At 38.7% G+C, this 16,623-nt stretch overlaps 1 protein-coding gene across 1 annotated transcript in view; it reads left to right on the top strand.

The window, feature by feature from the left end:
* Positions 1–16,623, top strand: part of tbck (TBC1 domain containing kinase) — a 45,186-nt gene that overhangs the window by 13,761 nt on the left and 14,802 nt on the right. The window contains exons 22-23 of the mRNA XM_053330096.1: positions 2,653–2,814; positions 11,121–11,293. Of these exons, the coding sequence (XP_053186071.1) occupies positions 2,653–2,814; positions 11,121–11,293 (335 nt within the window). The remainder of the gene's footprint in view (positions 1–2,652; positions 2,815–11,120; positions 11,294–16,623) is intronic.

A 16,623-nucleotide genomic window follows, 5' to 3' on the forward strand; every position in this document is an offset into this window, starting at 1 on the left:
TTTAATAGCGCTCCCTGTGGGCTAGTGTGCAACGTTCCCTGCATCTAAGTAGTGACTTACCTAGTCTTACCTAAGACTATCAATGTACCCAATTAGATTTGTGCTTGAGATATTTTATGAAATTAAGAATTCAGAGAACTGTGGGTGTTGGGATTCTTCTTATCACAGTACAGCTACTGTATTTCAAGTGCATTGATTACATTTAAAGGTTTTACATTCAGCTGAAAAATACACAGTTAATGTATGCTGATCTGCAGTTCATCAGAACAGTTTTGAGACGATTATGAAAGATATCTGGATCCATGAGTAGGATGTGGCAGACAAAATCAATTCCAGGGGCTCAAGTGGATGATGAAAATAAAAAGGTTTTAATATGGATTTAAAACAATATAAAAATACATCAGTGCTCATCAGCACACTTGCCTTCCTCAGGGGAAACCGGAGGAAGGCAGCATAATGTATTTTTATAACTTGCTTTGCTGATATTTATTAAAGAATTTACTATTCTGAGTTGCCTCAATTGGATGTTATATACCACATCCTACCCATTAATTAATTTTCTCTTTTATTTAACTTTTTTAACAGCACCAATACCATAAACACTTGCTACTAGTTTTTACCCTCAAAAATGTATAAGGCTTTGAAAGCATTAACAATTATAGAAAAAGCATCAGATGAATTCACAAGGTCCTATTAGTTTTTGAGCTATTCACGCGAGAAGATACAGGATGCACATGCATACGCTGAGATGGACAGAAGCAAAAAACATCTTTCAAGTAGAAGCCATTTTAACAGCCCTGCAATACCTGCTAAGCTTGTACTGTAGTGCTCAATGATGAGACAAACCAGCATGTATCATGAGAGTCTTGAAAAGTATGACATTTTAAGTGTAGTTTGTGTGTTAAAATGGACTGTGTTATATTGTGGGGTGTTATGGTGTTTTGTCATCTGCTAGTATGCACAGAGAGGGGACTGTAAACCATTTGATCAAGTTTGACAGCTCTGAGTCTTTCTTTCTGAATTCACCTTAGTTTTAGCAAAACTAATGAGTCTGGACAAAATATTTCCAGCACTACTGTACTTGGACCTGTACCTCTCATAAGTGGAAACCTAAATTAGCATCACGTAGGAGTCCTTTCACCATCTGTGCTGCATCGGAGGTACATAAAGGTTTTATTTTGGCTGGTTCTCCGCATGCAGTATGTCAGGTGATGACAGCATTATGCTTTTCTCTTTCCTCTGAGCACAGTCTGAGCTCTGAAATATGAGCATATTAGCAGGGGTCACAGATTGTTACAAATTAAGTCATATGCAATTAACCTCTGTGTCTTGTAGGTGCTAGTGCACCTTGCAGTACAACTGTTTGAATAATGTTTTTCCGTCTAGACGCAATTTTAGATTATTGTATTAGAACTTTGCTAGCTTTAGGTCCCAACACCACCTGTGATTTACATTAATTGTGTCCAAATTGATCTGTACATACTCCATCAACTGTTCCGCTAAGTTCTGCAGCATTTTATTCTTCAGTTGAATACACACACACACACACACACACACACACACACACACACACACACGCACTCATTGAGATAGCCCTTTACCCTAACCTTAACCATTACTACTAAGTATCTAAACCCAACCATTAACGTGAACTGAACCTAAATCCAATGTTAAAATCTAAATTCCCTCAAATTGCCCTGATGTTGTGAGGACCAGCCAAAATGTCCCCACAATGTAGATTTTTTAGCTGAAACTGGTTTTCTTAAAGATAAAAAAAGATACACACACACACACACACACACACACACACAGAGACCACTCTCGGGGTGAGAAGTGTGAGGTGTGACCCTTTTACCCCTTATCCTCCCCCTGAGGCAGTGTGTGAGTCCAGTATTCAGAAGGTGTGCCCCTCTGACTGCTAATGTCCCCAATTCAATATGAGACAAGGTTGGAGGGTCATCTTCCATTCACACACAGACACACACATACATGCCCAGACCCACTGACTGTCACTCACATGCAACGGTCTGCTCAGCTGACTGCTAATGTGGTGCAGACCCTATGAGGCATTTTCTCACCATTCTTGCTCTCACAGTCGATCACAGTCACACTCTACCCACACGTCTACCACCTACTGTAGCATCCATGGACTATACTGGTTCTCATGCATGAATCTCAAAAGGGAGGAAACATTACTGTACATTTTAGAACACTGAAAGTAATATGATTGAAATGATAACTGCTGTGGGACGTACTATCAGGATGTGGTTTTATTTTGCTTGAAATGACCTGTGCAGGTTCCTTCCTCTAAAGATCCTGATGATCTTCATGCCATTTTTCCACAGCACCCACCTAAAAATATTTTCCTAGCTGCCACCCCCAATATCTCTCCAGTCAACCTTGTGAATGCACAATATAGCTTAGTGAGCTTCCCATTTTGAAAGCAATGGAACCATGTTAAGTAAATGTATTATGCACATGCAAATTATACTCATTAAATACAAACTGATTCCTTATTTCTCACTGTGTGCATGTTGCATGCTATTGTCCTGCTTGCAGCATCCCTCAAGGGATTTGCATTTTCAGACAATTGTGCGTTCAGTCATTTTGTAAATCCTCTTTGTTGTCTTTATTTATGTACTTGCAATACAGACGTGTTTCCACTGCACAAGATCTTCCACCTGTGGGATACACTTCTGCTGGGCAACTCCTCCTTTCCCTTCTGTATCGGCGTGGCCATATTGCAGCAGCTCAGGGACCGTCTCTTGGCTAATGGCTTCAATGAGTGTATCCTGCTATTCTCTGACCTGCCAGGTGAGAATCTATTCTCTTTTTTTAGCCTGAGTTAAAGTGTAGTACCTCTGCAATTATAAACGGCTGAAATCACACAGAAATACTGTAGGCTGTCCATCTGCTTCAGCAACTGCCCTCTGTTTGCTACAAAGCTGTGTTTGGTTCCTCAGAGTACTAATGTGTGCTGATGTGTCTGGGTTGGTGATATCCTCAAAGCAAGCACTGCACTCCTACACAGACATACTCCCTCCTTGATATGCTCTTACCATACCATGCTCTGCTCTGCATCTGTCGAGCAGTCATCCATTGCAACCTGAGAAATGTCTGCCACAGAAATCACAACCTGTTTGGATCTCCAGCGATCCCATCACTTACTGTCTTCATTCAGAGCTTTAACTTCATCTTTCGTTGGTGTTGACTGTTTAGCCGCACTGGTACAACATCATTAAACCAGGTTTTTTCCTGCTGTGATGCTAGCAGGCTGCCTGGAGCAACTACAGATAACTAATGCAAAGTTACAGTACTGTTAGAGAGTTGAATGACAGCCTGCACTTTAGGGAAAAGATATGGTAATGGCGATGAACACTAACAGAATATAAGGACAGAGAAGGAACAGGGTGTAATCCAGCATTAGGAAAGTCACATACATTTTTACCTGCATCTGGTTTTTGTACATCGCAAATATTAGAGTTCTTTACTTCTCATTATACACCTCCTAAGTGACATGTTACCGCAGGGCAGACATGAGATGTGGAAGGAGACGAGGTGGTAAATACTAAGACGGAGGAGGCGGCAGACTGACTTCAAGACTAAGGGGTCTCATAATGGCAGAGGCTGACATATTGCCCCAAGGTCTTTTCTGTTTTTGTTGACTGTGCTGTATACTGTATGTCACATGGAGTGGGGACTTCTAGCAGTGTCTCTTAATACATGCCAACTTAACTGCTCCTTCTCACTTGCACAAAGCGATAACTTCAGCAAAGTATCAGTGGCATAAAATCCAAGAGTGGCATTCATAATGTATGTCTTCAAAATGTACCTCTCGCCTGGGGGATAGCTCAAACAATTTCCTTTAAAACTCTATTTCCAAATGCAGCTTAGCCCTCCTTTTTTTTCTGGCTGAAAGGCAGCATGACATTGGGGTTTTAAAACCAACAGAGACAGGGACGATTTGTCCAAAAGGGAAGCTGCAGCACTCTGTAAACTAAAGCCGGCAGCCTCCCCTCCCGCCGAAATTCAGTGTCGCCATACTTCACTATGTTTTACTGCCCAAGTCCAACAGATTCATGTGATTGAGGCGGAAGGGAAATGGAGAGCCAGTTCTCCTTATAAAGGTAAAATATGTTGGCCTAGAGCTGCAGTCAGCTTCTTTGGCAAGATTTCCTGAGAGTGGCTGCCTCTGCCGTCTCCTTTCTGTGTATAACTGCCAGCCTCATTATTGCAGCTTGTGTATACCTGGGTTGTTAGCGTGTAGTATCTGGCACTCTCTCTGAACTATATTAGGAGTGAATTCTGGGTTGTAGAGTGACCTCAGACAGGACTTGTTTACTTAAGCTTCCAGCCATCTTCTAATATCTCACTCAAGATACTTTTACATAACGTCTTACACACACAGACCGCTAAACCCAATCTAATACCAAACAGTTCAGCACAATATTTATCATCCCTGCTTAATAACCGCAGAAGTCGTACTACTATGGGTTTATTGGCATGAAATGTGCACGGTTGGGGTTTTCCTTTTCTAATCCTCCACAACACTTGAATGGTGCTGTCAATATTTTAAATGACTGTATCATTCATTGGCTTGCAGTGCATGTTGTGCATACAATTTGAAAGTGAACATAGGTTTAGCCTTGTTATATAAGTACGTTATATAAGTTGCAAATAGAGCTTGTCAGCCTTTGTTGGAAGTGGTGTTTTACAGGTCATTGTGTCTCACCACATTCATGTAGTTACACACACACACACGAACACGAACACAGACTGTGAGTTATGGAAGATATCGTGTGATTTGTGGCCTGCACCTGCTCCTTTCTGCCATGTGGCGTGCAGAATTGATGTCCTCATACAACTGAGGCTTACATTCATTTGTTTCAGAGCCGACTCCACATTCTCCACATGCTTGTAACTACAGGAGCTGCGTGTGTGGAGCCAGAAAAACATACCCTGATGCTGGCTGGATATTTTAAAGGAATAACAATAGATGAAATATATTTGGAAAGAAACATTTAAAAAGTTTGTTTTCGAATAACATTTTTTCTCCAAACAATCTAACATTATTAAAACAAAACAGTGCATGACTGATATAATGTGTGTGTTTTCCCCCAAACATGTATATTCACATTATCAACTAGGAGTTAAGTATATATATTTTTGGGCTTTTTGCCTTTAATTGACAGGTTAGTAGAGATAGACAGGAAACAGGAGGCAGAGAGGGGGGTAATGACACGCAGGAGAGGACCGCTCGGTGCGGGATTCGAACCGGGGTCGGCTGCAGCAAGGACTACAGCCTCAACACATGTGGCGGGCGCTCCTCCCACTGAGCTAAACTCCGCCAACTAGGAGTTATACATTTGATACATGTTAGTCAATAAAACCTAATTCTGTCAGTACACATAATTTCCCAATTTGTACCAGTCGTGATAGGCACACGTCATCCTTCACATTTTTGTCCATTCTAGTCTGTACTTCATGGAGTCCCATATCCAGTAATGAAGACTCTGACATATTATACATTTTGACTTAATCCAAGGTTCAGGGAGATAGATCAACCTTGAAAGACACGTAAGTATATTTGACATGTAGTTGTGAAATAAGAAAATTCTATTCTTATTTGCAACTGTTAGAATTAAAGTTAACGGTCAAAATAATGTTATAGGATAGTAGCTCTTAAATGATTCAGGCAAACTCCTCTCGTCCCTGCCCTCGAGGCAATAAACGGGGCTACTGACAATAATTCTTAGTGACAAGCCTATTACACATTACATTGTGAAATCTATACTATACCAATATTCAAACGAAGAGAAGAGGTTCAAATTTAAGGGAAGTGCCACAGATTACGACATCACATTCAGTTACTTGTTCCCGACATTTTCAAAATAACACAGAATTTCGACTTTATGTAAACATTACTTCATTTCTTGGAATGTTTTTTTTTTTTTTTTAATTACTGCACAACTAACGGCAAAAAGCTCCCAGACTATAATGAAAGACTAAAATATGGTTATAGTATTTTCAATTAAGTGTAAGGAATGATATTACGGTCACTATATCATAGACTGAAATAAAATGAAAGTGAAACAGGTAAGACCTATGCAGCACCATTTTGCCTTAGAGTGAGCAATACATCTCAGGCTACCATTTGTTTGCAATTAATCTCATTTTGTGATTCCCATTTGCTTAGTCTTGTAGCCTCAGGTAATCTATAACTTTCTCTTGTTTGGACACTTCATTGATTCACAATGGACCAGAGAGGCTCTCCAGCTGACAGGAACTGTGTGTTTACTGATGACGCAGCAGCATTTGCCTTCACGGGACATTAGCATCTGTCTCAATGAGCAGATCCGAGCACAGAACTGATGAGCTCTGGTTATAGACATTTAGTTCTGAGAAAAACAACCACAGGCTACTCAAACTACTCATGGCAACATTGCACACAAGGACAACTGCAAGAAAGCTGGCTGAAGGAGAAGTAAAACATTGATGTTGAAGGTTTGGTATTGGGGAAGCATGACTAATTTGGTATGACATTTGAGATTTGGCTGATCTGGTCTGGAGCAGTTAGAAATTAGGGTACAGAAAAAATAATCTTATATTCTATCTTATTACACCCAACCAACATTAACCAACTACCAATACTGACCTGAGGCTGTATTTATTAATTGTCTCAGGAACTGTGGTTAAAGTAATTTGTGGGCTTCCTAGACTCACTTCAAGCAAGGAGTAGAAGTTCTCATTAGTGGGTGACTGACATGAGATGTTTTAGAACCGTTAAATTAAATTAATTACATCATCTTGTAGTTGGTTCCAGTGTGCAATCAACATGAGCAAGATTGACAGACTGAGCTAGATAGAGTTTCTTTCAGGAAAGAAACAAAAGTGGAAAATGACTACATTTTAAAGTCGTACAAATCCATATTTTTTTAATTCCAGTGCACAATGAGTATATGCTCTGCCTGTTACACACACAGGGACAGGCAGTCCTAATGGTTATGGTCATAACCATGGTCATAATGGTTAGTCATAATATTTATCAGATTTAATTAATTGTAAAAATAAGAGATTAAATGAGTCACTCTTCCGCTACTATGTATGTTTGTTTGGGGAGTGTCAGTACCTTGGGTTAGGGTTAGGGTTGCCGCTGCAAACAGTCTTAACAACTGTATGAAGGGTTAATATGATGAAAACAGTTTATATTTGAGGTGACACTGATCAGGTTTCCATACTTTCAATAATTAAAACCCTGCTGAGTTTACCTGTTACTCCATTTTAAAGAGAAATAAAACTGATTAAAAGATAACGAAAACAAAGCTCCACTGTGTCTGTGTGGTGCGCAGCTGTATGCACGGTGATGTAACGGGAACAGCTGTTTATACTGTAAGACTGATATGTTGATAAATGTGCAGCCTCTGAGATGCTGCACAGAGCACAGTGCCATTACACACAGCCACTCACTGGTTATTAAATCAGCTGATGACACCAGGCTGCTACAGTATAACCACACACACCTCTACACTCATCAGACTGGTCAGTTATAACTCCATATTCTTTCTTTATATGAATTAAATGTCGGGTCAGCAGCTCATCAGCATATTCTTGAAACACATTGCGTGACAAATGCGCCATTATAATAGCAATCCACCAAAGTGACAACGCTCCTGGCTTTCAAAGGGAATGGGAGGTGACACTCTGATAGGTTTACTGTATGTAACACCCAAAATACACACATGATTAACCTGTTCATCGCTAGAGTCCCCGCCGACGGGGGCAAGACCGTCTCTCCATGAATAAAAACATCATAGGGCATAGCCATTTCTAGCTAAACTTAACACAAATCAAACACAAAGCTCCTAACTGAGGGAGTAGCAAAAAACAGATTGCTAGGGATTCAGAGGTTAATGAGGAGACTCAAGTCCAACCCTTTTGCACTAGATCGTTGAAATGGGGCCCTTTAGTGTTTTTCAGCTTAGTAAGTATTTGGTTCCCTTTAACCACCTTTCCTTTCCTTTAGTCAAGTTCAAGTTTAAGTTACACTTGTTTTCTGCTGGTCAGGCACATATTGGTCAAGTATCAATCCAATCAATTAACTTCAAGAAGCTTTTTGTTATCTTAGAGTAACCATTATGTTATCTTTTCACTCCTCTTAAGCATTTTATATTTGTATTGTTGTTCTGTTGTCTATACTGGGGGCTCCTAACAGATAAAGCTCCTTAATCCTGCAGAAGATAATATTAATACCCAAGAAAAAAAGGTGATAAAATCCTTTTACTCTTAAGCCTTAAATTAAGACCAAATACACATCACAGTGATAACTTAAGGCCAGTTTGGACAGATTTCGTCATGTGAGATGTTGGAAAAATGTGAACCCATATCATTTATTTATCGCTGATATGACTGCAGCGCTAAGTAAGGAAAATTAGAAAGTGAGGAAAGGCAACATCAGTGTTATCTTCCATCAATGAAACATACACCCCTTAAAGCCATACAGTCACAACACAATACATATTGTCTCTATATTTTATGGTTGGACTGTAACCATATATTAAAACATATTTTCTCAATTTCTCTGAATTCACTAACTTCCCTCATCTTATTGTCTCATCTCTCTTCCTTTGGACCACTGTCCCAATTCCTTAAACCCTGTGAGCTGCTCTTAACTAATTATGCTATTCTGCTATTTAGGCAACAGCAGCCCACAATCCACGCCAATCATAATTACTAAAGTGTGATTTTGTCTGACAAAATAGAAGAATTGCCCCGAAACAGAATTGACTGCCCTGAAATACTTTACTGGGCCCAGGTCTTGTTAAAATCGCTATCAATCTCCTCTTCCTCATTCCTGTCTCTTTTAGCAGGAGGAGTGATTGCATGTAGCATTTGTCCCCCTAGGGAGGGAAGATGTGTTTGCCAGAACTGCCTGTGAGCCTTCGGTGAGAAATCTCAGACCACCAGTGTGTTTTTCATTGGAATGAACCTTGTAACTGAGTCTGTGAGGTCCTATCCCATGAGACCTGACAAGCCCCTAACCTTGACACCGCTGTGGGACAAGGAGGAGGGGGAGATACATCTTCTATATAATTTCACTTAAGCCTGGGCCAGGTGCAGGTCATACCGAGGAGCGCTCATTAGCCAGACTTGCTTATTTTCCACAAAAAGGGGACTGAAAGAGAGAGACTGTCAGTGTAAAAGACTATGAAGGAAAGAATTCCTAATTTACCCAAATCCTTGGCTAATCCAGTGAGTCCCTGTTCCCTAATCCTCTCTATTCTGATCTCAAGAAGCAGGCGAAGGATGGATACTGCCAAGGGGGCATTAGGAGGAAAAGAACAAGAAATTTTGCCTTGCAATGAAAACTTACTTTGCGACAAGAGCTCAGATGAGGGATGCAAATTAATCTATGACCAATCATTATCTTAAAGAGCCACTGGTGCTGCTGGATGACTACTTAAAAATTATTAATGGCAGAAAAATGCCAAGGTCGAAACGCTCACTTTTCACAACTAAACCTCACCGAAGTGCATTTACATAATCTCTTATGATTTGTGACTGATTCAAGGGAGTAAGTCACACTTTACTTTCTTTGTCTTCACTGTGGTTTTTCATTCTTTTTTTCCATTCATTCATATTCTTGCACAGCTTTTTAAATAATTTGTCAATATAAAATGCTGTTAGTGGTATTAGAAAAGTCCAAAGATGAAGGATGAATGTTTTTTTTTTATGTGAGAGTTGTACCAGGATTGCCAACTTTCAACCACCTGCTGGAGTGAGATTCTAATTACTTTTGTCTTCTGGGTTTGGGGGATATAATGTATGATCCTAATGGAGGTACAATATTTCAGATAGAGGTAAACCTATGTCAAGTGAGGCAGATACATCCATAATAAAAATACTTCCACTTTAATACAGTTTTGGTTTTATTCTGTTACGGCCCTGCAGGTGTGTATGGTGTGTGTGTATGTGTTTTTTCCTTATTTTGTCTGACTCCTCCCACTCCTCTGGCTCCATCCCTGGTTCCTGATTGGTGCGGCTTCTTTCGGTGCGCTCCAATCCCTAGCCACCAATCAGAGTCTGAGCTTTCATATGCTCTGCAGGCCGTCAGTCAGGGGGCGGCTGGATCTTTACGGCCAGTCCGCCTCGCTTTACTGCTGCGCTGTACTGCGTTTTGTTGCTATGAGTTGTTGCATATGGGCCAGGTTTAGTTATTACTGGTACACATCTTCCTTAGTTATTTATTTGTGTTAGTTTCACTAGGAGTAGGGGTGCTACTCATCTTTTTGTATTTTTGTAGCAATCGTTAATAGAGGTTTTAGTAGGTTTTGTTTCTATTTTTCTGTTACCACATTAGACAGATTCTTTAGCTCTGTTTTAGGAGTCCTCTTTTGGTTATATCCTTTTGTTTGTGTGAACAGCATCAATCGGCCCATTTTTTGTTCCTGTAAACTTCCTCTGCTTAGAGTTTTGAGTAATCCTTGGTTAATGAAACATCTGGTTTTTTTTTTGTTGCATCTTTCATTTAACGAGCTGGGTTGTAACAATTCATCCAGGTTTTGACATCTTGGGCTCCACCCAAATAAAGAGGTGAAGTTATTTCTCAATATTTCTGTGGACATTTTAAACGGTTAATTCTCTGAATTACCTGTTTACTTCTATATCAGGCACTGTTTGCTGTCAGTTTCTATGCCATATACTGTCAAATAAAGGCAAAAAATATATAATGAATGTGTGCAAAAATATACACTTTTAATTTCATTTTAATGCTGTGAATACCACAAATTATGTTCCATTCACTTCATTAGTGTAAAAGGTGGAGACAGAATCATCTTTGAGCATGCTTGTGTTGTTTGTCAAAAATGTTGTCTTTTGAGGTTTTACATTTTGATGACAATAAAAAGGTTAAGTATTAAAAAAAAGCAGCTGTATTCAGCCAAGGCTCCTAATTTCCACATTTATAACATTTCAGTAATTTTTGTAAATACATATCTGAAAGATTCATGTGTAATACCTTAGTTTTTTTTTGGTACTATTATTAATTGGATGTAGGTTTTGGAGCAACTGCAACACTGGCAAATAACATTTTCATATATTCTTTTCTCCTTTTTGCTGTGCAGAAATTGACATTGAGCGCTGTGTCCGAGAATCCATCAGTCTTTTCTGCTGGACTCCAAAGAGTGCCACATACAGACAACATGCTCAACCACCAAAAGCTGTTGGTGACAATGGCTTTGGGAAAACAGCAACATGTTACTCATCTGACTACCAGGACATGCCCAAAACAGACCTGGTGAGTATTAAACACCCATTCACACAGACGAGAATTTAAAGTTGGCCACCTTTATTTTAAAAAGTTGCAAACTGTTTGACATTTCTATCTGGTTTTATTTTTTTTATTCTGTATTCTTTATGCAGCACACTGGAAGTCTTAGCTAGGACTAAGACTAAGGTATCTAGGACTTCGAGTACATCAGTCATGAGCTGCCTCCCCCCAAACACAGATTGTTCACGGACACAACATGACACAAAACATATTTCAGTGAAACTATGGGCACTATTTTAACGATCTATAGCGCATTTAATTCATACAAAGGAAGAATATGGAGATACAAGCAACCAGTCTGATGAGTGTAGAGGTGTGTGTGGTTATACTGCAGCAGCCTTGTGTCATCAGCTGATTTGATAACCAGTGAGTGACTGTGCGTAATGGCACTGCACTCTGTGCAGCATCTCAGAGGCTGCAGACTTATCAACAGATATTTAGTAACTAATATGACATGTATTTTTAATATGTTGATGTACATCATAATACGAATTCACATTGTGATCCTTTTATTTGTAATATTTTGCATGTTTGTGCACAGTGTATGCGTGCTGCGCACCCGTCTATATAGGAGCATATTGGACTCTTGATGATGCGCCCCTTAAATAACAGTAACATATGTGCCAGTGACTTTAGACCTGTTTTTTTTTGGTCAGTAGTGCAATCGCTTTCCTCTGCCTCAAAATAGCATTGCGCCACCAATGCGCCCAACCACACCTCTTTTTGAGACCATGTCATGGTCATAATACTTAATACAGAACATAGACACCTCAATCTTAAAATCCCAAAGTGGCCAAAGATTGATTTGCATTCAAATGCATCCTCTTTATAAATATTTATAATATAATCCACACATAAAAAGCACACTTTTGAATACACTGTCAAAAAATGCTTTACAGCAAGCATAATACATTACTTCATATTAGAGTCATTTAGTACACACTTTTGTGCAAAACACCCTACACTAAGTACAATAAGTGCATTCAACTTTCATAATGTCAAGAAAAGCTTCTGGTCCATTCCTCCCAAGATACAGAGATACAGATGCACGCACAATGAAAATTAAACACATGGCACATGTGTATACTTTTCAGAAGTGTTTATTGATGTGATACCATCTTTCACACAATCCTTTTGTTTTTGTTTAGTTTTTGTGGTGCAGCCCTTTTTGCCTTTCACACCTGAATGCATCATGTCCAGAAAGCTCACAAACACTCTTGTCAGGCCTATCTGCTGTGTGCCCAAGTGATTGCTGTAATCTTTCTCATTCAGCCGAGGCTCATTTGTATGGGTGGTGGCATTGATCCATGGCCGCATCTATCTGCACCCCACCTCTTCCTCAGAAAACATTCAGGCAGGAGTGCACAGTCAAATGTCACTCTTGTGACTGAAGTGACCACAGACTCATGAATACAATACAGAGCCATGTGTACAGTATGTCTGTAGAGAGGGAACACAGAAAATAGGTTGAAATTGAAGTGTTTATCCTGAGTTTGCTTTTCTCAGGAGACATGATGATGTTGATGTTTGGATGATTATAGGAGACAGTGCAGATTCCGCTTTTTGTTTTGACAAGAGTAAAATTGAGCAACCTACCACTTGAGCTCAATCATGAAATAATGCGTCATTTAAACACCAAAATAAAGTGAGTCACTTAAACACCAAAATAAAGTGAGTCACTACAAAACAAATTTAATTTGATGGTTTAAACCTTTCAGTCTTTCTTTCAGATTAAACACAAAGTAATGAATGATCCTCATTCATTACTTTGTATTTACCTTATATGTATATCATCTTTCTAGACACAATTGCCCACAGATGTGTTGTTTAAACACGTGAGGTTAATAGTTTTAGTGATATCATTCAATAACTCCAGTAAATATCTTCTGACCTAACTTTTGCTTCAATCCAAAATGACAGTAAACCAATTATAGTGTAAAGCATTATCATGCAAGTCATTTTTTTCCCTAAAGTTTGTGCATGGTATTCTGAAAAAAAATAAATAAATAAATGATGTCAGTGTGATTCCTATGATGGCTTCATTTCAAAACAAACATTGCGATACATATTTACACTGCGGCAAAACATGTCATACCCTTATTATACAGTTTTATTATGGACAAATGGGTTAGCTTTTTTGAGTGACATAAGAATGACATAAAAAACTATTTTTTCCCCATCTTCTAAGCTTGTAAAAACTCAACAATACTAGGCGCGTTCTGAGCAGTAGCTTCAGGTTTAGTTCAAGTGAAGCAATTCTAACTGATACTATCAACATGCTGAATCACAGTTTTTCTTATTAATGGTATTCCACATCGTTTGGACCCAAGTGACAGTCCCAGAAATGCAGGAGAAAAGTGTTACTGCTGATAATGTATGTTTGTGTTACATGCTGGAGGCCCTGTCAGCAGATTCTCAGGCCTCGTAGTGAACAGATATCCATCTTACTGGACAGTTGCTGTCCAGTCAGCCTGGTTTGAGTGAGTGAATATAAGAAAACAAGCTCTTCTTCTCCTTTCTCTCAGTCACTAATGAGAGAATCTAAACATCTCAAAACAAATATAAAAGTGTTCCACAACTGTACCATTGATTAAATTGCCTCTAATTCATCAACCTCTGACATAATTTTTGTTCATCTCCAGGTAGCTGGTTACTTTAGGTTGTCCTCCTCTTTCTTAATTTTCTTTCTTGATCATGGCATTCTGATACAAATTGCATGACTGCTAGTAAGTCAGCGACACTTTGAGATTCAGAAAATGTGTTTTCAAATGTATAAATTGTCCATAATTCAATCTGTCAACCTCACTGGACACACAGTAAATGTGTGTTTGCTTCCCTCCAGAATATGAATCCAGAGGCTGCCGTTAGTATTGGCCAACAAGTTATTCTTACAATATGACAATTATTACAAATATTAACATTTGCTGCTTTTAGAATTTAAAATGTATTTGCTCACTGTCTATCCAATAATTGGCACAGTTTCAAAGATTGAGCAAATGTATGTCCATGAGTAAACAAGATGTTCCCTGGCTGCTATTTTTCTGTTATATTGTGCTACATGTATGAACATGTGAGCAATTTGAGTATTTTGAATTAGATAAGATATGTAGGTGGTGGGCATAACTCTTCACTCTCTAAGACTTATCTTGTACACTGTATATAGATAGTGTCATGCAACCTCAAAAGAAACCCCTGCCATAGTTTGTATTTTGAAGCTTCTAGTGTGAAATCTTTGTTGACAGTGTGAGGTGTTGATGATTGTTGAGGCAATAGCTGAGACACCTCTAAGAATAATGTCATCTGATTCAAGTCCACCACTCTGGCCTCAAAAGTCAGTTGAATCAATACCTCTATTAACTTACCTGAACATTATAAGCTTGACGAAAGTAAGATTTATTGCAGGCCTGTTGTAAAGCATTACATTTGAATGTACAGGTGTATCTAATAATACTGGAACTTTCACACTTTTTCAAGTTAGTGCCCTCACTCACTGTATCATAAAGTTTAAATATTAAATATCTACTTACAGGTAGCAGTGCTAATACTGCTCTTCATGTCATAACCCTATATTTCAGATAGGAAAAATGAAAGTCTTTTATGAATACTCAAGCAAAATATGAAAAAACTAGATCTCATAATCTTGTATGTAAGCATTTCAGTCACCAGATTTAAGTGCAAGGAAAGTTGTTTATGCACCTCTAAAGCCACATTATATTATATATAACTTACTGTAGGTGTCTGGACTCAAATTTTATCTTTTGTCAGCCTCTATGTGAAAGTTGGTGTGTGTGAGTGTTAATTGTTGTCAGCATTTTTCTCAGATCATGGCCTCCATTATGCTTTTCTTCTCATTGTCTGACTGCAGACTTGGCAGATGAAATATGTTTTTTTTTTTAGGAATTATGCACAAACTACACACTGTTGTTTGACATATGAAAATCTCAGCACTGTTAAATTCACGCAGTGTGAAGGCACTTTAAATGAGTTACTGACCCTGTCATCAAGCTTTATCCAGGCTGTACAACAGTTGCATTTATATAGTGAGTGTTTTTTTTTTGACAACTGTGCACCATGCGCATCAGTGCATAGACCCACACACAAACACAAACCACTGCAGAGGATTTGTGTCTGTTTATCAGCAGCTCCAGTTTAGTCTCATCACTGTCAGGCCAGTGAGACGGGTAAGAGTCATTAAGCCATTCTCGGCTGGCACATGTAATGGGTTTGGATCAGGTGTGGATAATGATGAGTCAGGGGTTGTTTTCCTTCATTTATTTGCTCCTGCAGAAGACATAAAAACACATGTACCAGTCTTCTGGACTCTTTCTGTACTTTCTGCTCCCTCATCAATGCAACACAACACTGTCTGATTTAATTGATTTTCTTTTACAATGCATAGAAATGCACTCTTACACTTTACTAAATAAAAGTTATTAAAACAGACAGGAAAATATTTGTTTTTAACTAATAAATCTCAAACCATAATAACCAATATGGGAACAGTGTCACCTAGTGGACAAAACAAAACACTATATGTGGGGTAAACACAGCGAAAAAATACATTATTAATAATTTCACAGCAGCATTTCCTAACACAACTTACCCTCATGAATGCAACACTGCACTGTGAGGGGCTGATGTGATGAGCTACGGAAACCCAGGAGGTACAGAAAGAGGTGACAGCCAAAAATGTAGTTTCCTCAGGAAACGCAAATAAGAATAACAATAAAATAAAACAACAAATAGAGATAAAAATCACAAATATTCAACAAAATACATAAGTGATGAATAAAATACCCAAATACAATTTGAAAACAAAAATGACTAAAGTGCATTTTCCAACTCTGTTACACACGCACTGCTCATCATGACATTTAAGTCACCACACAGTGCTCCATCAGCCTCAGGCAATAGCAGACTACATATTTTGCCTATTTCTGTCAGTGTATTACGTGTGCATGGATATATTTATCTAAACTGTATGTGTAGAAAGAGAGACTTTATTTAATTTTTCTTTAGTGGATATAGGTAATGCCACTCATCTTTGCTGCTTGTGTATGAGCTCAAATCACGTTCATGCAGATGTATGAGTATTGTTCAACTCTATGGAGCTGTCCCACTTGTATCCAGTGTCAGTCACAAACAACAAAGCCCAAATGGGCACATTGGTCCACAGGTAGACATTACTAGAACAATACACCCATTGGGCGCTGCAGCATATTTACTTGCCAAAAGTTACGCAGTGAGAAGATATATATCTACATATAAGGTAAAGAGTAAAAAAGAAACGAAAAGGA

This window comes from Scomber japonicus, chromosome 2, assembly GCF_027409825.1.
Source record: "Scomber japonicus isolate fScoJap1 chromosome 2, fScoJap1.pri, whole genome shotgun sequence".
Taxonomy (NCBI): Eukaryota; Metazoa; Chordata; class Actinopteri; order Scombriformes; family Scombridae; genus Scomber; species Scomber japonicus.